Source organism: Suricata suricatta, chromosome 7, assembly GCF_006229205.1.
Source record: "Suricata suricatta isolate VVHF042 chromosome 7, meerkat_22Aug2017_6uvM2_HiC, whole genome shotgun sequence".
In the NCBI taxonomy this organism is placed as follows: domain Eukaryota; kingdom Metazoa; phylum Chordata; class Mammalia; order Carnivora; family Herpestidae; genus Suricata; species Suricata suricatta.
In genome coordinates, this window is record NC_043706.1 from 11,626,148 (window position 1) to 11,650,270 (window position 24,123).

At 41.5% G+C, this 24,123-nt stretch overlaps 1 protein-coding gene across 3 annotated transcripts in view; it reads right to left on the minus strand.

The window, feature by feature from the left end:
* Positions 1-10,059: 10,059 nt before the first annotated feature.
* The window catches only part of CAP2 (cyclase associated actin cytoskeleton regulatory protein 2), a 140,018-nt gene continuing 125,954 nt past the window's right edge, over positions 10,060-24,123 (minus strand). For all 3 annotated transcript variants that reach the window (XM_029945355.1, XM_029945354.1, XM_029945353.1), the window contains 6 exons: positions 23,825-24,011; positions 22,706-22,881; positions 21,541-21,664; positions 21,361-21,443; positions 14,805-14,945; positions 10,060-11,566 (listed from right to left, as the gene is read on the minus strand). In XM_029945355.1, coding sequence (XP_029801215.1) covers positions 11,483-11,566; positions 14,805-14,945; positions 21,361-21,443; positions 21,541-21,664; positions 22,706-22,881; positions 23,825-24,011 — 795 coding nt within the window. In that variant the 3' untranslated portion in view covers positions 10,060-11,482. The remainder of the gene's footprint in view (positions 11,567-14,804; positions 14,946-21,360; positions 21,444-21,540; positions 21,665-22,705; positions 22,882-23,824; positions 24,012-24,123) is intronic.

The window sequence follows — 24,123 nt, forward strand, 5'->3', positions numbered from 1 at the left end:
CCTCTTCTTTTTATGGTGTTAGGGGTGGTTATGTTTAATTGAAGTTGCTTTTATAGCACCAAAGACTTAATCATCCATTTTCTATATAAAAAGTAGCTACTTTTTTGCATGGACCTCAAGTATACTGTAGTATAGAGGTGGAATTTAAGGAAAGGTATTAATCAGGCTGTGTTTTAGCTTATGGGCAAGTAATAAATTGTATCATTTATCTTGAATGTATCATAGATAAGCTGCTATATAAGATCGCCACTTCAGATAGCTGTGAAATTAGGTGATTAACTAGTTGGTACTTAACCTTCTAATTGCTGCATAAGTCTAATTACATGAAATAGATGCGGGGGTTTTGATTTTTTACTTTGCTTTTCTGTGTGGAGTGTCATTGTAACTACTGTATTGTAAATGATGGAAAATAATTGCATATGTTAAAAAAATAAATTGTGTTATTTTAAAAAAAGAATAAAAAAATCCTCAACAAGATATTAACCAACTGGATCTAACAATGCATTTTAAAAAAATTATTCACCATGATCAAGTGGGATTTATTTATACCTGGGATACAGGGCTGATTCAATATCTGTAAAACAATTAATGTGATAATCACGTCAATAAATGAAAGGCCAAGAACCACATGATCCTCTCAATAGATGCAGAGAAAGCATTTGACAAAATACAGCATGCTTTCTTGATAAAAACCTTCAACAAAGTAGGGATAGAAGGATCATACCTCAAGATCATAAAATGCATATATGAAAGACCCACAGCTAATATCATCCTCAATGGGGAAAGCTCTCAGCTTTCAGTTCCTAAGGTCAGGAACAAGACGGATGTCCACTCTCGCCACTGCTATTCAACATAGCATTGGAAGTCTTAGCCTCAGCCATCAGAAACACAAAGGAATAAAAGGCATCCAAATCAGCCAGGAGGAGGTCAAACTTGCATTCTTCGTAGATAACATGACACTCTATATGGAAAACCCAAAAGATTCCACCAAAAACCTGCTAGAACTGATCCATGAATACAGCAAAGTCACAGGATATAAAGTCAATACACAGAAATTGGTTGCATTCCTATACACAATAATGAAGCAACAGAAAGAGAAATCAAGGAGTTGATCCCATTTACAATTGCACCAAAACCCATAAAATACCTAGGAATAAATCTAACCAAAGAAGTGAAAAATGTATATACTGAAAACTATAGAAAGCTTATGAAAGAAATTGAAGACATGAAAAATGGAAAAATTTCCATGGTCCTGGATAGGAAGAACAAATATTGTCAAAATGTTGATATTACCCAAAGCAATCTACATATTCAATGCAATCCCTGTCAAAATAGCACCAGCATTTTTCACAGAGCTAGAACAAACAATCCTAAAGTTTGTATGGAACCAGAAAAGACCCCAAATAACCAAAGCAATCTTGAAAAAGAAAACCAAAGCTGGAGGTATCACAATCCCAGACTTCAAGCATATTACAAAGCTTCATCAAGACAGTGTGGTCCTGGCACAAAAAATACACTCAGATCAATGGAACAGAATAGAGAACCCAGAAATGGACCCACAAACGTGTGGCCAACTAATCTGTGACAACACAGGAAAGAATATCCAGTGGAATAAAGACAGTCTCTTCAGCAAATGGTGCTGGGAAAATTGGACAGTGACATGCAAAAAAATGAACCTGGTCCACTTTCTTACATCACGCACAAAAATAAACTCAAAATGGATGAAAGACCTAAATGTTAATACAGGAAGCCATCAAAATCCTAGAGGAGAAAGCAGGCAAAAAACCTCTTTGACCTCAGCTGCAGCATTTTCTTACTCAACACATCTCTGGAGGCAAGGGAAACAAAAGCAAAAATGGACTATTGGCACCCTATCAAAATAAAAAGCTTCTGCACAGCAAAGGAAACAACAAAACTAAAAGGCAACTGATGGAATGGGAGAAGATGTTTGCGAATGACATATCAGATAAAGGGTTAGTATCCAAAATCTATAAAGAACTTATCAAACTCAACACCTGAAAAACAAATAATCCAGTGAAGAAATGGGCAAAAGACATGAATAGACACTTCTTCAAAAAAGACATCGAGATGGCCAACAGACACATAAAAAAAATGCTCAACATCACTCATCATCAAGGAAATAAAAACCAAAACACAATGAGATACCACCTCACACCTGTCAGAATGGCTAACATTAACAACTCAGGCAACAACAGATGTTGGCAAGGATGCGGAGAAAGAGGATCTCTGTGGCATTGCTGGTGGGAATGCAAACCGGTGCAGCCACTCTGGAGAACAGTATGGAGGTTCCTCAGAAAATTAAAAACAGAATTACCTATGACCCAGCAATCACACTACTAGGTATTTATCCAAGGGATACAACTGTGCTGTTTCAAAGGGACACATGCACCCCAATGTTTATAGCAGTGCTATCGACAATAGCCAACGTATGGAAAGAGTGCAAGTGTCCATCGACAGATGAATGGATCAAGAAGATGTGGTATACATATACAATGGGGTATTACTTGGCCATCAAAAAGAATGAAATCTTGCCATTTGCAACTACCTGAATGGAACTAGAGCTTATCATGCTAAGCAAAATTAGTCAGATAAAGACAAATATCATATGACTTCACTCATATGAAGACTTTAAGATACAAAACAGATGAGCATAAGGTAAGAGAAGCAAAAATAGTATAAAAACAGGGAGGGAGACAAAACATAAAAGACTCTTAAATACAGAGAACACAGAGGGTTGCTGGAGGGGTTTTGGGAGGGGGATGGGCTAAATGGGTGAGGGGCAGTAAGGAATCTACTCCTGAAATCATTGTTGTACTGTATGCTAACTGACCTGCATGTAAGTTAAAAAACAAATTATAAAATGGCAATAAAATAAAATAAAAATATTGACTAATATATTAGTATAATGATTTATATAATAATATTAACTAATATAAATAACTTTCATTATGTACTAGATATATTAATTTAATCCTCAAAATAATCTGGGGAGTAAATGCTATCTTATCATCTCTACATTAAGGATGAACAAACTGAGGTCCAGAAAATTAAGTGATTTCTCTCAAATCATGCCGCTTGTAAGTGATAAAAATATGATCCATGCTTTCAACCACTAAAGTATTTGTCAAATATATATTTATATACCTCTCTATATAAACAAGTCATAATTCTTTTAATTAACATACATTTTACTATGTTAAAAATTTTTAAATGTTTTATTTATTTTTGAGAGAGAGAGAAACAGCCTGAGCAGGGGAGGGTCAGAGAGAGAAAAAGACACAGAATCTGTAGACAGGCTTCAGGCTCTGAGCTGTCAGTACAGAGTCCGACGCAGGGCTCGAACCCATGAACCATGAGATCATGACCTGAGCCAAAGTTGGATGCTCAACCAGCTGAGCCACCCAGGCTCCCCTAAAATTTTTAAAAATTGATTTTATATTGTTTTACCTGGGCTTTCAAAAGATTCTTTGGGTAAACTTTAGTTTGTTATTTTTATTTAGAAAACATTTTTTTAGAGACAGAAAGAAAGAGAGGGGGTGATCACAGGAGAGGGAGAGAGAGAGAGAGAGAGAGAGAGAGAGAGGGAGAGAACCCCAAGCAGGCTCCACACTCAGCACAGAGCCTGACATGGGGCTCAATCCCATGCCCCTGGGATCATGATCTGAGTCGAAATCAAGAGTTGAACGCTCAACTGACTGAGCCACCCAGGTGCCCTGTTATTTAATTTTTAATTGAAGTATAATTAACATAGTGTTATATTAGTTTCAGATGTATAACAGTGAGTCAACAATTCTGTGCATTGTTCAGTACTTAGCCCAGTAGATATATTTACCATCTGTCACCAATCTTACTGCATACTGTTGACAATATTCCCTATGCTGTACGTTTCATTTCTATGAGTTATTTATAACATTCATACATATATTTAATTTTTTTAATGTTTATTTCTTTTTGAGAGAGAAACAGAGTGTGGGGGAGAGGCAGAGAGGGAGACACAGAATCCAAAGCAGGCTCCAGGCTCTGAGCTGTCAGCACAGAGCCCGACTCAGGGCTCCAACCCATGAAGTGTGAGATCAAGACGTGAGCTGAAGTCGATGCTTAACTGACTGAGACATCCTGGTGTCCCATATTTTAATAAAAATGTTCTTATAATCTGTTTTTCTGAGATATGCTCATTTTACTTAATGTGCACATCCTTCCAAATTATTTGAAGGCATTTCTGGCGATCGAACCAGGAAATCAAAGGGTCTTAAGGTGGCATATTCGTTTTGGTAGGCTAAACTTCTGTGATAAATAAATTAAAATATACAATAGCTTAAGTACAATATAAATTTCTTTTTTTAAAAATGATTGACAAGATTTTATTCCTTAATTCACCCTATACATACATACATATTTTTAAAAATTTACTTCCAGTATAGTTAACATACACCGTTAGTTTCTGGTGTACAATATAAGGATTCAATATTTCCATTCATCACCCAGCGCTCCTTAATCCCCTCTGCCTATTTCACCCATCTCCCCACCCCCTTCCCCTCTGCAGTTTGTTCTCTGCAATGAACAGTCTATCTTTTGGTTTGTCTCTTTCTTAGTTCATTTGTTTTGTTTCTTAAATTCCACAGGTGACTGAAATCATGGTATTTGTCCTTCTCTGACTTATTTTGCTTAGCATAATACCCTCTACGTCCCTCCACGCTGCAAATGGCAAGAGCTATTCTTTACGGCTGAGTAATATTCCATTGTGTATATATACCACTTCTTTATCCATTCATCTCTTGATGGACACGTGGGCTGAAATTTGTTTCTCAGCTATCTGAAACAGGTGCAGGTCAGTGAGTGGCTGAATTCCATATTGTGACGCAGGGACACAACTTCCTAACTTGGCAGTTTTGCATATTCAGGGTATATTGTCAAATTGGCTTTATTGAGGCTGGTTGGCAGGTCCCGGATCTGGCTGGTGGAAAGGAAAGGGAACATGGAGAAAACATGCTTTCTTAGAAAACTGAATCCTGAAGTGGGATTTATGTCACTCATATTTCTTCAGGGAGAATCTAGTCAGTCACACGGCCATTGGATTGCAAAGGAGGCTGGGAAGTGTAGTCTAAATAAAAGAAAGATTTTGGTGGTCAGCTAGTGACTGAAATGATGTTAACCCATTGATCTCATTTTAAAAGAATGACACCTTGTTAAAGGGTCACCTGCATTTGTCACCTGGACACACCTGTGTGTAGGAGCAGGTCCCGAATCTTGTCTCCCATGACAGCGTTCCTTCTAATTCGTGCAAGACCTGCTTTAGTCCCTTGAAGAGTTAATGAGTATGAGCTTTTTCTTCCTCAGAAGATAAGTCCTGTTTGAAATATGCCTATCTGGTGAGCTGTTAAAGAGAGACTTATTTCTGACAACTAGAGAGTATGGAATTGATTTAATTTGATAGAATAGTTGTATAGCCATTCGGTAGGAGCAGCCTACAGAATGTAGACCACATTGTTGGTGTAGTTATTTTAGATGCTAACAAACGAGAGAACGTTTTGATAACTCTTTAGAGAATTGGATTTAAGTTGCTAGCCATGAGACATCACTCCTTGAATTCCACATCCACTGAACGGACTTAAATTAAAATATTCCTTCTTTATTCAGACACTTGCATATTAGCAGTGTTTGAGTATATGTGTGTGTATATATATGTATGAGTTTTGACCCCTTACTTAGTGAATGTTGACAGGTGATTTGGATAACTTAGGTTTTCAAATACAATTAAAAAATTTTTTACATATTTATTTTGTGTGTGTGTGTGAGAGAGAGAGAGAGAGAGAGAGAGAGAGAGAGAGAGAGAGAGAATGAGCAGGGGAGGAGCAGAGAGAGAGAGAGAGAAAAAATATATTAAGCAGGCTCCATGCTGTCAGTGCGGAGCCTGATGCAGGGCTAAAACACGTGAACATGAAACACATGAGATCATGACCTCAGCCGAAATCAAAAGCCAGACACTTAACTGACTGAGCCACCTAGGCACCCCTCAAATACTATTTTTTTCCAGTAGGCTATCTAATTTTTGTTTTGCTTCAATTAGATAAATAGCAAAATTTCTGTTTCGATTTGCTGTTGCCATCAGAGCTAAAGAAGTAAGATCCATAAGAGTGGAGGAAAGTTCCTAATAATTCCATCCAACTTTTCTCTATCCCAGGATATGGGGAGTACACATAAATACCACATTACCATAAATTTATATTCCTTTTCCTGAAAATACATACCATAGGTGCCTCTTGTAAAATGTTTCTCTAGATCTCTGTACACCTGTCAGTAATGTTACGAGGCCGTGTCTCTGAATGACCACAAAGGATCATAGATTCTATCATGCTTGATCGTAGAAGACAGTCAGTCCGCTGGAGCCAGCAGTCTGCACCTGCCTAACTCGGGTAATTTCTTCAGAGCTTTCAAACTGAACGAGAATGCCTGAAGCAGGGGGTGTCAAATACCAGCCACATGCAGGGCAGGCTGCTGGGGGACGTGTGTCATTAGCTCACCCCTGCTAGGACATGTGTGCCACTCATTATGTGTAAATATGACTCTGCCCCACAGGGACAACAAGTTGGGAAAAAAAAAGTCTTCCCAACACATCTTACATTCCCAAACAAATCTACAAAACTGTTATGTCCATGGGAAGATTGTCCATTAAAAGTTTATTGACTTAGGAGTTGAAGAAATAAGGCCATACAGTTATTATTAAAAATAACAAAAAAAGTTTTTTTTTTAAATGCACACCTTCCAATTAGTCTCCAAGATGGATTATTGATGTTATGGGAAATTATAAACTGAATGTGAATGAAACAAACCTTTGTGATATTGGTGAATGGAATTTAAAAACATACATTATCGCTTAGTAAGTGCGGTCAATGATGCATTTCTCTTCATGGCAGTATGGTTTTTGATTGTAATGGCTGTAAAAAGCAAGGTATTGCAATAAAGGGGATTTAGAACTCAAATATTCAAAGATGCAAAAGGCATCTTTCGATATAAAGTGTCAGATTGTACTAGACGGAAACATGAAAAAACTTCTCTCCTGACAGGCCAACGTTACCCTTTGTCAGTTGCAAGTTCTGTGCCAAGTTACTAAACAAACTAGAAGAATGAAAAACATTTGGAGAAATCTGGATGGATTATCATTGGTTAATTTGAGCTGGCTTACTTTTCACTTTTAGCTAAGATATAAGCTTATGTCTGCGAAAGCCATTAAAAGCCCTTAAATTGTATCCGTATCTGAAAGTGCCGATGGTTTAGAATAATTGTTTTGAAGTGAGCATGTTTAATGAAAGTCATTTTTGGAACATGAAACTTAGGAAATGCTTCCTAAAGGTTTCATGTTGGAGGTATTGGAAAAGACCCATATCCAACTGCGCACTCTTCATTTCCAAATAACTGTCACAGAAATATCCTGAATTAAGCACATTTAAGACTAAACCATGGTTCCTTCCAGATCTGGTTCTCTTTGGGTGTTTCCTGTCACAGGAAACGTCTGGTTGTAGATCTGTCAATGACAACTGACTGCAGCTGAAAAGGCTTATGAGGAAGATACGGGTATGTGGGGCAAACGTGCGTTGATTTTCGTCCCGGGGAATGCCCTTGGGACAGGCAGGTAGCAACAGTCTTTGGGCACTTGGAGCTAAGACTCCGGGGAGATGGAGTTGGGCTGGGTATGCGGGTTTGGCCGTCATCTACACAGAAGTGATAGATGAAGTTAAGGGAAACAAATGAGAATTTGAGGGGGAGAGAGAGAAGGGGGAGGGACCAGAGGTGTTTACTGTGCATCACAAAATCAAATAGCGTTTAACAGGGAAACTGTAGTGTCCACAATTTTAGTGGATGAGGAATGGGATCAAGTCCCTGGATTTAATGTCCTTGGAGAGTTTCAGAAATTTGGTGAGACTCAAAGCCAAATTAGAGTAATTATAAAAAAGTTATAAAACAATGTTGCTTGCTTTATGGAAGTTGCTAATGTCACTGGACCTCAGTTTTTCCCATCTTTAGAATGGATTCTTTAGATAAATTCAATCTAGACTTTAAGAAATTGAGGTAGACATTTTCAACTGAATGAATGAGTGAATGAATACAACTGTATGCATTTTCCACCAGGTCTAGGAAGGATTTCTGTAGGTAAGGAGACGAGGTTTGTATGGACCTCTCGTCTTGTGGTTCTGACAGGAAGACTGTCTTAGCCGAAATCAGGTCCAGAAGACTACGAGTAACAGATTATCTAATTGAAACTGCATTATCAAGGAAAGGATTTTCAAAACCACAGACTCTGAATTCTTCTGTCATTTGATCCTACAAAAGGATATGTGGTAACATCAGAAAGTAAAGAGATACAGGGGACCCTTGGCACTTGATTTGCTGACACTTATTTTTGATTTTTTTGGTGGCCGTACATGACATTCAGTTGTGCTACTCTGGATTTCTTACTCCTTTGCAATATTTATTAGGTCATCAGAGCATTTGTAACATTGCGATTCCATAATATGCAAGAAAACAAGCATATCACAAAAGCAGTATTGTCTTGGTAATTATTATCCTATACATTGCAAACATTTTTTTTTCTTTTTCCACAAATTCAACCTACTCATAAAACCAGGGGGTGATTTAGGGCCCCAGGGCTTGTAAAATAATTGAACCTCAAGTCCAAATTTTCAATCTCTGTGGTGAAGCATTTTGAAAGCCTGATGCAAACCTAAGGCCGGTCATGAGTCTAAGAATTTTAAGTGAACGTTTTCAATATAAAGCTATGACTACTTTTTTTTTTATTATGGCATTTGATTAAAAAATTATTCACTTAAGTTCAAGTTCGTTAACATACAGTGTAGTATTGGTTTCGGGAATAGAATTTAGTGATTCATCACTTATGTATAACACCCAGTGCGCGCTCCAACAAGTGCCCTCTTTCATGCCCATCCCCCACACCTCCCCTCCAGCAACCTTCAGTTTGTTCTCTGTATTTAAGAGTCGCTTATGGTTTGCCTCCCTCTCTGCTTTTATTTTTCCTTCCCTTCCGTTTTATTCATTTTTGTTTTTTTAATTCCACATACTTGTTCTTCTTTGACTTATTTTGCTTAGCATAATACACTCTAGTTGTATCTACATTGTTGCAAGTGGTAAGAGTCCATTCTTTTTGACTGTCAAGCAACATTCCATTTTCTATATATACATCACATCTTCTTTGTCCATTCATCAGTCGACAGACATTTGGGCTCTTTCCATAATTTAGTTATTGTTGATAGTGTTGCTATAAACATTGGGGTGCCTGTACCCCGTTGAATCACCATTTTTGTGTCTTTTGGCTAATTTACTTAGTAGTGCAATTGCTGGGCTGTAGGGCAGTTCTATTTTTAATTTTTTGAGGAAACCCCGTATTGTTCTCCAGAGTGGCTGCACCGGTTTGCATTCCCCCCAGCAGTGCCACAGAGATCCTCTGTCTCCGCATCCTCACCAACATCTGTTGTTGCCCAAATTGTTGATGTTAGCCATTCTGACAAGTGTGAGGTGGTATCTCATTGTGGTTTTGATTTGTATTTCCCTGATGATGAGTGCTGTAAATGATTACTATTTAATGAATGGCTACATAACATGTCCGTTTTAGAGTCTTTTCTTCCCTTTTAAAATTTTTCCTCCAGAAGTTTATTAACAAATTTAATGTAAGTTATTTTTATTTATATTATACATTAACATATATGGTATAGGTATTATTGCATCCTACTACAAAGTAAATTTGTTTTCTAGAATTTACATTAATGAAGCTCTATGAGGGGGATTTTCCTAGTGAAGAGGACTTGAATTATGGAACTGGATTTTAGAATTTTCTGACAGTCATTTCAACTGTAAATGGCTTTATCTGATATCTTGAAGAAGCCATTCTTCAGGAAAACTGAATGCTGGGTACATTCCTCAATTCAACCAGATGGGCTCAGCTGTTTTTCCTGAATCTGACATATCTGATGTATGAGCAAGGAGCAAATTAAAGTGGAAAAAAATAATTTTAACGCCCAGAATTCATCACAGGATTTAAACAATTAGAATTTTACTTTATTTCAGAATAAGTTTACAGTTGAAAAAAGGATATTTACTAAAGCCACGTTATTCATATGAACAAAATTTTATAGCAAAACCTTGGTACATGAGCATTAGTAACTTGAATACTATGTGGATATAGAAGATATTTAAAAAACGGAAACGACGTATCCCAAAGGTTGTAGTAGGCACGATATATATATATGCTTGTATTGGGTCTGCAAGCATTATACTAGAATTCATTCCACGTGATCCAAGAAGTTGCGGATTGCTCCGTGCTGTGGACTGAAAGGATACAACGGAATATGCTAGTTCCTCTTATGCTGACCAAACATGTTCTATCAATACCACGAAATAGGAGCAGCAAGTCAAGCCAACAAAGAATTCCTCAGGTTTTGGAAGAAGTGTTACATCTATGGCTTTTTAACTCTCATTGTTTTGAGACTGGTTAGAAGTCTGGCACGTAAAAAAGAAAGTCTATATTAAAACATTAACGACATACTTTACAAGGCATCTGATTATTCCTTCAACAGGTTCAATGCCAGGAAACCAAAAAATTTACGAGCTCGATCTTTGAGCAAGATTGTGAGGTAATCCATCTGCCTCCTCCCGCCAATCTTTTGGCATTAAAAAAAAAACCTTTCTGCAGAAAAGTAAAAGTTTCCGCTGTGACAATGGCAGAAGACTACTGAAGATAAACTAGAATTTACTTTTAGTTTTAATTTTTAGGAACTGTAATGAATACAAGTCTTCGAAGGACCAAGAAACTGGATAATAGTCTTTAGGATGGAATTTTCTTATGTTCTGTAAAAAAAAAAAAATGCCTTGAAATAGGTATTCATGCTGACAATGTATCCACACTGACAAAGGTGAACATTTGGTAAAAACGAGGGGAAAAAAATGCCAAGATTTTTCAGAGCGTACTAGTCTACTGCATCACACTGAAACCATCTCAAAGGTAAAAATGTACATCTTAGATTCTCATAGGTTTTATTTTCCAACTAGTAGTAAACCTAAGTGTCAAATTGAATCATGCACTATTTTACCTATCAGCTACTGTGTTAATGATATCAGGGGGACAGAATTCTCCCCTCCCCCTTAAAATGTATAATGCTCACAAGTCATCATGTGGAACTCAAATCACACACAAAGGCAAATCATGAAGAAACATTAAATACTTCAAAGGGCCCACGAAGGCATGCCAGAAATGATGCTGTTTCGAGAACACAGAATTGCTGGAAGCCAAAACTAAAGCGGTAGGTGTTACTGCAACTTCTAGGTCTGCAATGCTGCTTGTTTGTTTTTTTGTTTTGTTTTGTTTTGTTTTTTGCTTTTCTTTGTTGTTTTGTTTTTGTTTTTGTTTGTTTTTTTGATGGGTTCAGGTCAGAGGGCTTGGTCTCTCTGGAGGTTAGCCCATAATCTCTGCAGGCTCGGTGACCAACCTGGATCCATCCCAGGCTGTCTTGAACTGTTCTGGAACAGGAAATTCTCTCTGGAAGAATGAAGAACAAAGTTACTAGAACCCAGGCTTCCTTTTGCCAACAGATGGGAGGCTGAATCGTGTCACATGATGGACAAAGACATTTTATGGGACCCAAGTGTGTGTTGTGGAGAGGTCTTCTGTGTCCCATGGAGACCCAGACAGTTATGTGTCAGTTCTCTGACTGTCTGCCAGCATCATCATTAAAGCCAGATCCTCCTGGGGCACCTGGGTGGGTCAGTCAGCTAAGAGTCTGACTGGCTCAGGTCATGATCTCACAGTCCGTGGGTTCAAGTCCCATGTCGGGCTCTGTGCTGACAGCTCAGAGCCTGGAGCCTGCTTCAGATTCTGTTTCTCTCTCTCTCGGACCCTCCCCTACATACTCTCTCTCTCTCTCAAAAATAAATAAACATTAAAAAAAAAGAAGAGGAACAAAAAGGAAGGTGAGAAGCAGTACCCTTGACCCTGGCTTTTATGGCCCCCCTGGACTTCCTGTACACAGAGCACTGCTGAAACCCCAGCTGGTGCCTCCGCTCATCCATCAAGGAATACACATACAAGGTCCATATCTTTTTATATGTAAGATCCAACTGCTTCTTTTGGAAGAAGCTATTTATTTTAAAGGGAAAGCCCCCTCCCCCACTTTTTTTATTATTCTTTATTTTTGAGAGAGCGATAGCGCAAATCAGGGAGGGGCAGAGATCAAGGGAGACAGAGGATCCGAAGCAGGCTCCACGCTCTCAGCACAGAGCCCAATGATGGGTTCGACATCACCAACCTTGATGATGACCTGAGCCGAAGTCAGACGCTTAACCAACTGAGCCACCCAGGTGCCCCCCAATCTTTTTTTTAATTTTAGGGAAGGCCTTTTCTATAAGGAGCGATGAATTCTCCCTGAGTGAAATCTGCAGCGGAAAGCAAAGAAGCCAGTCTTCATAATCGAGTGTGTGTGTGTGTGTGTGTGTGTGTGTGTGTGGTCAGTATTCCATCTGGGTCTCTTCCTGATGAGCAGACAAAGCTTGGTGGTGGCTCTCAAGAACCAGGTCAGGTAGGGAATGCCCCAGAAGGCACATCTTTGCTAGTAACCACACTACAGCTGTTCCACATCCTTTTTGGGGGGGAGTGAAGTGACAGTAATATGATGACATTCCTCTCTGGGCCACTGGTTTCCTTCAGGATGAATCATCCCCACCATCCACCCCCAGACTGCAAGGCCCACGGTGGACCCATGTATTGCTTCCTTCCACCTCTAGCTAGACTCTAGCTAGAAAATGTAAGAAGAGAAGCTGGAATGAGGGCACAAGATAATCTACCTGTAGGGGAAGGCTCCTTTTTCAGCATAAAAGCTCAGGCTTTGACCTATACTCATGCTTTAGGTCTGGGGACCTCAAGCTTGGCTCCACGTTGGAATCACCGGGAGAAGCTTTAACAAACACAGACCCAGGGACCACGCCAGGGGACGCTAGCTTAATTGGTCTGGAAAGGTGGTCCCGACCCATTGTTTTGCTTAGGAGATCCAGGTTCCGCGCAGGCTGAGCCTTCTGCTTGCACAGATGCAGCGCCCAGGGACCACCCTAAGGGTTGGCTCTCTTATCCGAAGCTGCTTTGCATTAGCTTAGGCTCCTCAGCAGTGTGGAGGTGGAGACTGTGAGAAGAGTCTTCTCCAGCTCAGGGTTAGGCCGGCCAAATACGGTGGAGAAGAAAAGCATGGCCCAGGGCTGGTGGACTTCTGTTTCTCGGCCTTCCAGGATGGGTTCGAGGCTGCAGGACTTAACATACGGCTGGGTAGCACTCAAGACGGGTGGGGCAAGGAGAACACGGGAACACGGATGTTGGATGCCTAAAGAGATTAGCCTGAGTACTGACTGCCGTGTAGACGGACGGCTGGGGTCTGAACCACAGGCTGATGAGGTGCCTTCGAAGTTCCTTTTTCTCCCATCCTCCCCTGCGTCCCTGCCCCTTGCACAGTTAGAATCGGAGGGAGTTGGCTCTGGGTTGATCTGTACTTCCAAGAAGCAACATCTAGCAGGAAGCAATCAATAACTCGCTTCCCAACGGCAACAACCAGCAAACCCACCATGCTGCATGATGCAGAAAACGGGATCCATCTAGACTCCTTTTCGATGTGTGTGCGTGTCTGCAGGCTTCCTTTAGAAGCTGCTTTGTTGGGGAGAGGAGGCATAGAGAAGAAACAGTGGCAGGATGGCTTGCTTAGGCTGTGTTTCTCAGAGGGGCTGGATGGGCTGATGGCACCCGAATCACCCGGGACACCTGGTAAAGTGCAGATTCCCCAGACCCCACCCAAAGTCCCCAGAACCCAACCTCCAGGTGTAGACTTTGGTAACTGACGTTTTCATCAAGTTTCTCCACTGACCCTTATGCAGAGTTTGAGAACGCCTGGTGTAAGTCTCCCTACAGTAGAAGTAGGTCTACTTATTGTAACCCCCCTCCTTCCCATTTTTTGCCCAAGGCATTTCTCCTTCCTTTCTGTTTGCTTCCGCCATAGCAAAGGAAAACAGTCAGTCCTCAATACCATCAACTCAGAGGTGTGGGGTACATTTGAGAAGAGCTAGCCCGTTCAGGTCATTTTCAGTGAACTTCCTAGAGAATCACAAATCCAGGAACGAGCACAGTCAGAAACTAACAGGGAGAAAGAGTGGAAGGCAACTCTCTGAATCCTTCTGCCCATGAATTATTCTACAAATGAGGCTCATGGGTTGGGAGTTAGTGAATCAATCTCTAAGAATGTTACTAAGGATGGGGGTGCCCGGGTGGCTCAGTCAGTTAAGCATCGGACTCTTGATTTCAGCTCAGGTCATGATCTCACTGTTTGTGAGGTCGAGCCCCTCGTTGGGCTCTGTGCTGATGGTGCAGAGCCTGATTGAGATTCTCTCTTTCTCTCTCTCTCACAATTTAAATAAACATTAAAAAAAATTTTTTTAAAGGAATGTAAATAAGAAAGGCTCGAGAAGGGGTGCCTGGGTGGCTTAGTCGGTTAAGCCTCCGGCTTCGGCTCAGGTCAGATCTCACGTTTGTGGGTTCGAGCCCCACGTCAGGCTCTGTGCTGACAGCTAGCTCAGAGCCTGGAGCCTGCTTCCGGTTCTGTGTCTCCTTCTCTCTCTGCCCTTCCCCCTCTCATGCTCTGTCTCTCTCTGTATCAAAAATAAATTTGAAAAACATTAAAAAAAATTAAAAAAAAAAAAAGAAAGGCTCGAGAAAAATTCTTTACCAGCTTTTAAAAGGTACTTACATAATCCCCATCCTGAGGAATAAGGACGTTCATTTCAGATGATTTGGCACTCACGATCTCACAGTCCAGCGCGTCCTCACTGAGGTAGATGTGGCAGCCTTCCGTCTTATTAATGGAGATCGTTGGCACTTTCCCCATGACCTGAAACAAACAAGAGAACACTCCTGGGACCAACGTAAAGAAATAAAAATCAGAACATCCTCGAATAAGCACAGCGCATGGGCCTCCCGGAGCTCCAGGAAGAACTGGGTCGGGGTGGGGAGGCTGCCTAACGGAGGCGGCGAGGCGGCAGCGCTGTCTCCAGGCTGAACCGGTGGATGTCACTGGGGACAGAGTGAAAGGACCACACAAAGGGATTCTCAAGCCTCAGGGTCTCTTTCCTGAGACAAAATGAAGGGATTAATGTGAAAACAGCAGCTAAGTGTTCAGAAAAAGTCTCACACCCCTCTAGTGGATTTGCAACATATATTTGATTTCATGATAAAAGCAACAAGAGGCATTCGCTTTGATTTGCTTATAATTTTCATCCTGACAAATCTGTGAATCTTAGGTTAAAACAAACACTAACATTGCCATTTAAGAGTAAATACACTGTTCTGTAATCGAGTAGGTTTTTCTTGAACCTAAATAAGAATAAATAAGAAACACTACGATTCTTTTCCCATAAGTCTTTTGCCGGATAAAAATCTCACTGGCTGAATGTGAAGCCTGAATAGACACTGAGCGTCTAGGTTATTTTGAAATATATTAATTCCAGGAGCCAAAACTGGGGACTTGGTTGAGGCCACTCACTGGATAGATAAACAGGACCATACCCATGAGGGGTGGGTCTTTGTATTGTTTGCAAATATCTAAGTGCTATAAAAGTTCTGCTCAGTTTCAAATTTCTCTTTTTAACAGTTTTAAGATCCGCCCCCCCCATCTCTATAGGGGCAGACGGTTCCCAGTGACCATGTTACAACTCTGTGATTTCCCTCCTTGTAATGGTAATTGAAGTGATAAAGACATCTCTTGTTTCATCCCGAAGAAAAGGCCGGATTGCAAACCCACAGAGCAGCTCCTGTCGCTGGTGCAGGTGATGTAAAGAATTCCTTAGGGGGAGTCTAGCCAGGTCACCGCACTTATCTGTTTTCTCCCTCTCTCCATAGAAACTGGACACTGAGTTAGCAATGAGCCCCAGTGCCAAAAAAAAAAAAAAAAAAAAAAAAAAAAAAGGCAGAGGTAGTTCAAGGTCAGGTAAGCATAAGCTTGGGGGCTTTGCCATAAATAAACCAAAATAGTAATAATACATAGATCTACATTTCAAGAATGTGTTAGCAGTCACGTTTTGGTGATTTCTTGCTTTATCTTGTAGAGAGGAAATGCATTTACAGCTGCCCAGCACGGTTTGGAAACCAGGCAAGTCAAGAGAAAAGAGTAACTGTCAGTGGGTCTTGGGTGATTTGTTTGTGAGTCAGGATGGGGACCCTTGAGGCCAGCACAGGACACTAATCTGCTCCACTGATATTTATATATTGCCGTGTTGTACTAAAAATGCATAAATACTCCATGTTTCTCAAAGTGTGAAAAAGCAAAGGCAGACCTTAAACCATTGTCCCGAGACGGTACGAGTGGTCTTTTCCACAGCGTTCCAGCCAGCGCTCTATGAGCATAGATTGGATACGTGCTCTTTGTGGCCCGGTGGTCTGGGAGCACTTTGAGAAGAGACATCGTCTTATCAAGAGAACTGGGCCCAAGAATCATTCCTCTGCTGAGTGACAGGTGACGTGTGACCTTGCCCAGGCCAACGCTCTAAGCGTTTAATCTGTTTCTGTATTAGTTTGGTTTTCCTTAAATGTATTTCTCTACAAAAAAAATTTTTAAAGATTTTATTTTAAAGTAATCTCTATACCCAATGTGGGGCTTAAACACACAACCCCAAAATCAAGAGTGGCACTTCCACAGACTGAGCCAGCAAGGCGCCCCTATTTCTCTATAAAAAATATAAAAATTTCCATAGAAATTCCATAGGATTCCACAGATGATCTGAGTCTCTTTTCTCTCTCATGATTTGTGTACTATTTTTTGAGGGTAGTTTGCAAAAAATGGAATTACTGGACCAAATCATATGAACTTAGGTGAATGCCTCTTTGTTCCCATCAGTCTTTTAAAGTCATTGAGGTTAAATCCACAAACCTAAAATTGACCTGGATCATGTGCACGATTTAATTGTATTTGGTGGGTTTACAGAGGTGTGCAGCCATCACTTTGCCTCAGTTCTAGAATATTTTCATCGCTGCCCAAATATCCCTAATGGCCAATGACAGTCAAATGCCCTCCTCACTGCCTGGCCAACCACTGATCTCTACTGTAATCAGGCCCTTTTAAAGGCTCAGTCGGTTGAGTGTCCACCGTTGGCTCAGGTCACGATTTCATGGTTTGTGGGCTCGAGCCCCATGTCGGGCTCTGTGCTGACAGCTCAGAGCCCGGAGCTTGCTCCAGATTCTGTCTCCATCTCTCTCTGACCCTCCCCTGCCCATGCTCTGCCTCTCTCTGTCTCTCAAAAATAAATAAAATGTTTAAAAAATTAAAAAAAATAGAAGACTGTAATAAACGTTTTAAATAGTTAATGACATTCATTTGATTTGAACATCCAAAAGCTTGAAAAGTACTCAATAAAATGTCTCTGTCTGGTCTCTGAACCCTGCGGCCAAGTTTCAGTCCCTCTTGGACAGATAACCACAGTTTATCCTTCCAGATTATTTTTAGAATGATCTATTTCAAACATAGCAACAAAGAAAATATAACACGTAAATATACATATATCAAACAACTTTATCAGAGTTTAATGTTTTGGTTTACTTGCTGTTTTATTTTTTTTAGGACTATGATCTCACGGTCGAGTTGAAGGCCTCCCCACATTACCCACCATCTCATTCACGACCCCTCTCTCGTTTTCATTTCTTCCCTTCCCAGTTTTACATTTCTCAATTATTTTTCTTGTCATCGGGTGGGTTACAACCTTTAATGTTTATGGAGACAGAAGCAATGATAGAAGGAATCTTTCCTTATTTCTGTAATGGGGAATTCTGAAGTTTCCAATGAAGTTTGATTTTCGCTATAGGATTTTGATCAATGCTTTTAATTGGGTTACAAAAGGTAGTATATCTTCTTTGACTCTTCTTTCTAGGATTATCAGATACAAATATATCTGTGCATATGTGTGTGTGTTTGTACATGGAAAAATGAAATCATACTCTACATAATGGTATGAAAATGTTCTTTCCTCTTAACAAGGTTATCATAGATATCTTCTAGATCACTTTTAAAAATGGTTATGTGGCAGCCATTTTTGTATAGAGTTCAGAAGTTAAAAATTTTAATAAATGTTTATTTATTTTGAGAGAGAGAGAGAGCAGGGGAGGGGCAGAGAAAGAATCCAAAGCAGGCTCCACACTATCAGCACAGAGCCTGATAAGGGGCTCGAACTCACAGACTGAGAGATCATGACCTGAGCCGAAATGAAGAGTCAGACACTTAACCAACGGAGCCACCCAGGCACCCCAGAAGTTTAAAATTTTTAAGTAGACGTCACTTTTGGGATAATCTATTACCTCTCAATTTAGAATTAGTTCTTCCTCTAGAAATCAGATGAATATTTAAAACTGTTTTCTTCTACTTTACTACAGGTTCACGTTTTGTATTCAATTCAATTGGTTTTATTTATTCATTAAAAGAGAGAGAGACAGTGAGAGCAGGGGAGGGACAGAGAGAGAGGGAAAAACAGAATCCAAAAACAGGCTCCAGGCTCTGAGCTAGCTATAAGCACAGAGCCTGACGTGGGGCTCGAACCCACAAACCGTGAGATCATGATCTGAGCTGAAGTCAGACCCTCAACCGAATGAGCCACCCGGGCGCCCCTCAATTGGTTTTAATTTTGAATGTGATGTATTTTCATTAAAAAATGCTAACTCTTTATATATGGTTTCATCAGTGCTGCCCAACCCCATTTCTGTAAGAATGAAAGGAAGCTTGAAAAAACTCTCAAAAATTAAGAGGGGGTCGATTCGATTCAATTATTTCCAGAATACTTTTCACCTGGTTAAATAGGTGTTCTCACCTCAGTCACAGAATATTATTTCTGTGACTTTGGGGGGGCGTGTGGTTAAAATAATGTGAAGTGGGAGAAAGTCTGGCTCTTTGTGTAGAAACTTCTGCCATCCAGAATAGTTCTTCAGAAATTGTGGACTCATTATTAGGTTAATATGAACCATATTTTCCTTGAGGATAATAATCTATCCTTGGACTTTTCCTTCCTTTTTTTTAATGTTTATTTTATTTTGAGAAAGAGCACACATGAGTGGGGGAGGGGCAGAGGGAGAGAGAGAGGGAGAGAACCCTAAGCAGGCTCCATGCTCAGCGTAGAGCCCAGTGCTAGGCTTGATCCTACAACCCTGGAATCATGACCTGAGCTGAAATCATAAGTCAGATGCTCAACTGACTGAGGTGCCCAGGCATCACGGAATTGAGGCTTTTTCTGATGATGAATGATTTGCTTAAAATTTTCATGCATAATGAATGCTTTGGAAGAAATGGAATTATTAAATAAATGAATGAATGTGGTTGTCAAAAATGCTAAATGAAGAGGTGGCATGACAGAATGGAAGCTTCATGAGGATAAGAATTTTCATCTCATTTGCTCACTGATATTTGTAGTGCTGAGGACAGTTCCCCACATATCAGACATGTTTCATAAACACTGGGCCAATGAATGAACGAAATTAGTGTGTTACATGCTAAGCGGCCTTGAGCACATAACTCACATTAAAATTTTTTTAATGTTTATTTTCAGAAGACGGAACACGAGCAGGGGAGAGGCAGGGGTGAGCACAGGATCCGAAGTGGGCTCTGCACTGACATCAGTGAGCCTGGTGCAGGGCTTGAACTCACGAATAGTGAGATCCTGATCTGAGCCAAAGTCAGACACCAACCGACTGAGCCACCCAGGCGCCCCATAACTCACATTTTTTAAACTAAAGTGTGAGCTGAGGATTCTGGTCAAGTTTCCCTGCGTACATGTGAAGATAACAATACAGTAAATGCCTATGAGGAGTTATTTGGTTGCTTTCTTGTAAGCGGTTTTCTGTCAGGATACAGAATTTATGAAGAAGTGGAAGCAGAATGGTTAGGGAAGGAGATTTACACAGACATGCAGGGAATACATGGAACTGAATGAGAAAGAGACACATGTATCCACAGAGCCTGTGTGGCAAGGATATTTGGAATTTTGGCTGCTGAGGACTTGGAATCCCTCAGCTAACCTTGGGTTTCAGAGCAGGGAACTCTGAGTCAGAGGTGAAACCAACTGCCCAAATGCATATGGCGGACAGAGGCCAACCTGGGGCTCAGGCCCAGGGCTCGGGGTTCAGGGCTCTTTCCATTAAAAGGACACATACAAGACCTATGTCGTAAATAGCAGGGAGTGAAATGTAAAATGTCCATTCAAATGTACTCTAATTAAAAGCGACAGTGGTAGGGGCGCCTGGGTGGCTCAGTTGGTTGAACTCCAACTTCAGCTCAGGTCATGAGTTCCAGTCCTGCTTTGGGCTCCGCACTGATAGTGTGGAGCCTGCTTAGGATTCTCTCTCTCTCTCTCTCTGTTCCTCAGCCACTCGTGCCCTCTCACTCTCAAAATAAATAAATAAACTTAAAAAAAGTGACAGTGGTTAAAAGCCCAGTAACGCGAGAGAAATATCTGTAGAACTAGAATTTGATTTTAACAAACATTAACAGGAAGCATCAGGTCACACGGGGCTCATTAAATGTACGAAAAGAGGCTGGCTCAGTCAGTAGAGCCTGTGACTCGGGAGTTGTGAGTTGGAGCCCCACATTGACTGTAGAGATTACATAAAAATAAAATCTTAAACAACGAAAAATAATAAAAAACAACAACGTGAAGAGCGTGTAATCGAAGGTGGCAGTTATTGTTGGCCAAAGGCAATAAGTCTGTTAGCTTTTGGCATCTGTAAGACCCCACTGGGTTAAATCAAAATTTACGAAAGGAGTGCACATTTTCTCCTAGATTGCAAATTCAATTCCAATCCTACTTCCCAGGTTGTTAGTCTGATAATCCCACCAACTCCTCACAAAAACTCTTCTTTCTCCTTACTCAGAGCCAGCTGTCCCCGAGGAAAGAAAATTCTCTTTGGGATGGTGCCATCATCTAGGAGAATCTCTTAGTGTCTGTGCCCATTCATTAGTTGACTCTTCTCAATCACTACCTTGCTAAACGCTGATTGGACACTGACCATATGCAGGTGCGGGCCGGTGCCTGCCACTGCAAAGATTAGTTATCTGCTCTCGAAATAGGCATGGGTGAGATAGGATGTGTTCTAAGAGACTGGAAAGGGGGAAGTAACAATGTCCAAGAAGAAAGGGCTTCAGAGAGGAGGCGATGACAGAGCTGTGTCTGGAGGAAAGGGAAGAGGAATTCTCTAGGTGGACATGGCTGGCCCCTCGGGGGGTGGGGGGCAAAGTGGTAATGGGGACAGAGGACGCACTTGACAGGGTCACTTACCTGCATTTGAATATCCTTGGAATTGATCACTTCCACAATGCCTACCACGTTGTCAAACACAAGGCCAAACTTCTTACAGTTGTCTAGGGAAAGCAAACCAAAACAAAGCTCCATGAAGCACGTGCTGCATGTTTACGCAAAGCAAGTGACCATCGGAAGTGACCCCCGGTCCTGCCCTACCGATTGTAATGGAGTTTATCTTCCCTTTCATCTGTAGAGTAGACTTGTTGCAGTTGAAAATGTAAGCCACTTGTTTCAGTTCGGTCTCCGAAATCACGAGGTCAGGCCTGTTCTCTTGATACTCCTAAAATGAAAACAAATGCAAACACTGAACACGAGGATGCATGCAGATTAATGGCATCCTGCGCACGCCGAAACTAGCATGGGGTTCAACATTCATTCTAGCCTTTCGATACGCCCTTCCGTTCAGAACCACTTCCTAATAGGCCCAAAACACAGGTTTTCCTCTGTTTTTGCAATGATGGGAATGAATGGAACTACTGCTTGCAAGGCGGGGGGCGGTCAGGGTCTATTTGCAAACCAGTATCAGGCCCCCAAGAGGCTGCTGGGCGGCGGGCTGGAGCTTTTTGTTAAGTCGGTCTGCTGAGTCCGGCCTTAATGTGCCGGAGGAGTGGGCGACCAGGTTAGTGACCACCATGGTGGATGCCCCTGGGGATCATTTGGTCTTCCACCCTTTGGGGGAGCTCCATGGGTTGGCAGAGAGCACCAGGTCTCATGCACACTCACTGTGTCTCTGTCCTGTTCACACAATGGTGCAAGTGGTAGATGAAGCGGGAGGGGACATTAGTGCCTCTGTCCTTTGTAGGCATTGAACAGCCTACATCCAACCAGAATGGAGAACTGAAGAAAAGCTTACAGAAAGAGTTGTCAAATTTGTAGAGATGGAAAGTAGAAAGGTGGTGGTGGGGGGTCGGGGGGAGCTGAGCAGAGAGTGGGGAGCTGTGATTTAAGAAGCACAGGGTTCCAGGTTGACAAGATAGAAGGAGTTCTGTGGATGCCTGCTGACGGCCACACAATGCGAATTCACTTAGCGTCCGTGAGTCACTACGTCCGCTTCAATGTTAGGTGTCACTTGAATGCTAAGATGGTAAATTTATGTGCATTTTACCTCAATGAAGAAAATAATTTTAAAACGTGAAGAAAAGGCTGCATGAGCAATAATGAAAAACCAAAAAGTAAAAAAAAAAAAAAAAAAGAAGTTGATGGAAGTATTCAGAAATACCCCGGGTTTTGCTCTAGCCAGGGGCCTGGGCTTCTGCCTTGTCACTCAGAAACCCAGAAGCCCTGGGTCTGCCAGGAACAAAGGTTAAAGGGCTTCACTCACGACTCTCCATTTCTTTCCTTCCAACTCGAGCACAGGAGCATGTTTCTGGGCAGGAGGAGATGGGGGAGGCCTGGAGCCTGGAGAGGGGCTTTTGGTAGGAGATGAAACTTGTCCTCCTTGAGCCCGTAGGCTGGGATTCTTGTATGTCTTCTGGTCATCTGTGACGTGCCGGAGCCCTGCGAAGGGGACACGTGGCCATATTTCTTTGTGTTTTATGCAAAGTGTCCCTAACCTCTTAGATGAATATAAACAGAACAAGAAATTTTGCTACTGCTGTTCTCAAGGTTAATGATAGGCACAGTCTGAGACCTTCTAAATTTAGAGTTAATTAGAAGCGCTGTAAACATTTTTTTAAATTTGAGGAACTTCTCCCTTAAGGAGGTAAGATAGATAAGAATTCTACAAAAAAGCAAAGCACCTGGCCAAAAAAGATCACGTGATTTACTTCTTTTCTCATGGCTGAGGCATTCCCCAGGCCCAGCCTAAAAGGAGAGGACATTCCAGCAAGTATATGCCACAGCAGATGGAACTGACTTCAGGGTTCTGAGTCCATTCTCCTACTTTGCAGATGAGGGGACAGCCCAGCCAATTGGAGCCAGAGAAAAATTTAGAATTTGGGGCTCTTAGCTCCTAGCCCAGTGCATAGGGACAATTACACCATGCCACCTATTACTTGTCTAAAATGAAAATACATTTTCATAAATCTTATTAGTGTTCATAATGCATGTACATCCTGATGTATTTCAAATGTACGATTAAAAAAACTTGTTCATGGTGAGGACAAAAGTATTTCAATGACAGCATTGTCTGGCAAGCCGGTCCACGGCTGGAGGACAGAGGTACTACTGTTTGTCATTTTATTTTACTCGATCTCAATGCCCAGGCTGTAGATGGTGAGGCAGTGAGGCTGAAGTGAATGATGCTAAGAAGTGGTCCATTCGGAACCCAGAGTCTCTGAGTTCTTCCTGCTGGTCCACACAACAGCCCGTCGAGATGAAGAAGACGGCAGCTCCCTGTGTTTGGTGATGGGGATGGAATGATGTGGCCATCACTGTGGGCTCTAGGGGGAATCTCTGAGCCTTGGAGCAGAGGGAGACAGTCAAGGTCTAGTTTTCTCACCTTTCGTAATTCCTTCCCCTTGGTTAAGTTGGGCAAATAGAGCTGAACGTGAAGGGGAGGGCTCCTCTCTTCTGCCTTCATTCTCGAAAAGTGGAGGTGGCCCTGGAGGAGGTGGCGGCGGAGGAGGCGGAGGAAGGCCAGGCCCCGGGGAGAGGATGGATGATACTGATGTTGATGCCACCGGCCCCTGAGGGATAGAGAAGATGGAAAGCATTGTTTTCAGACTCACACTCTCGCTGAGAGTTGGGATTTTTCCAATGTCACTCAGGCCTGTTACCAATGAGGGAGAAGGGTTCAAG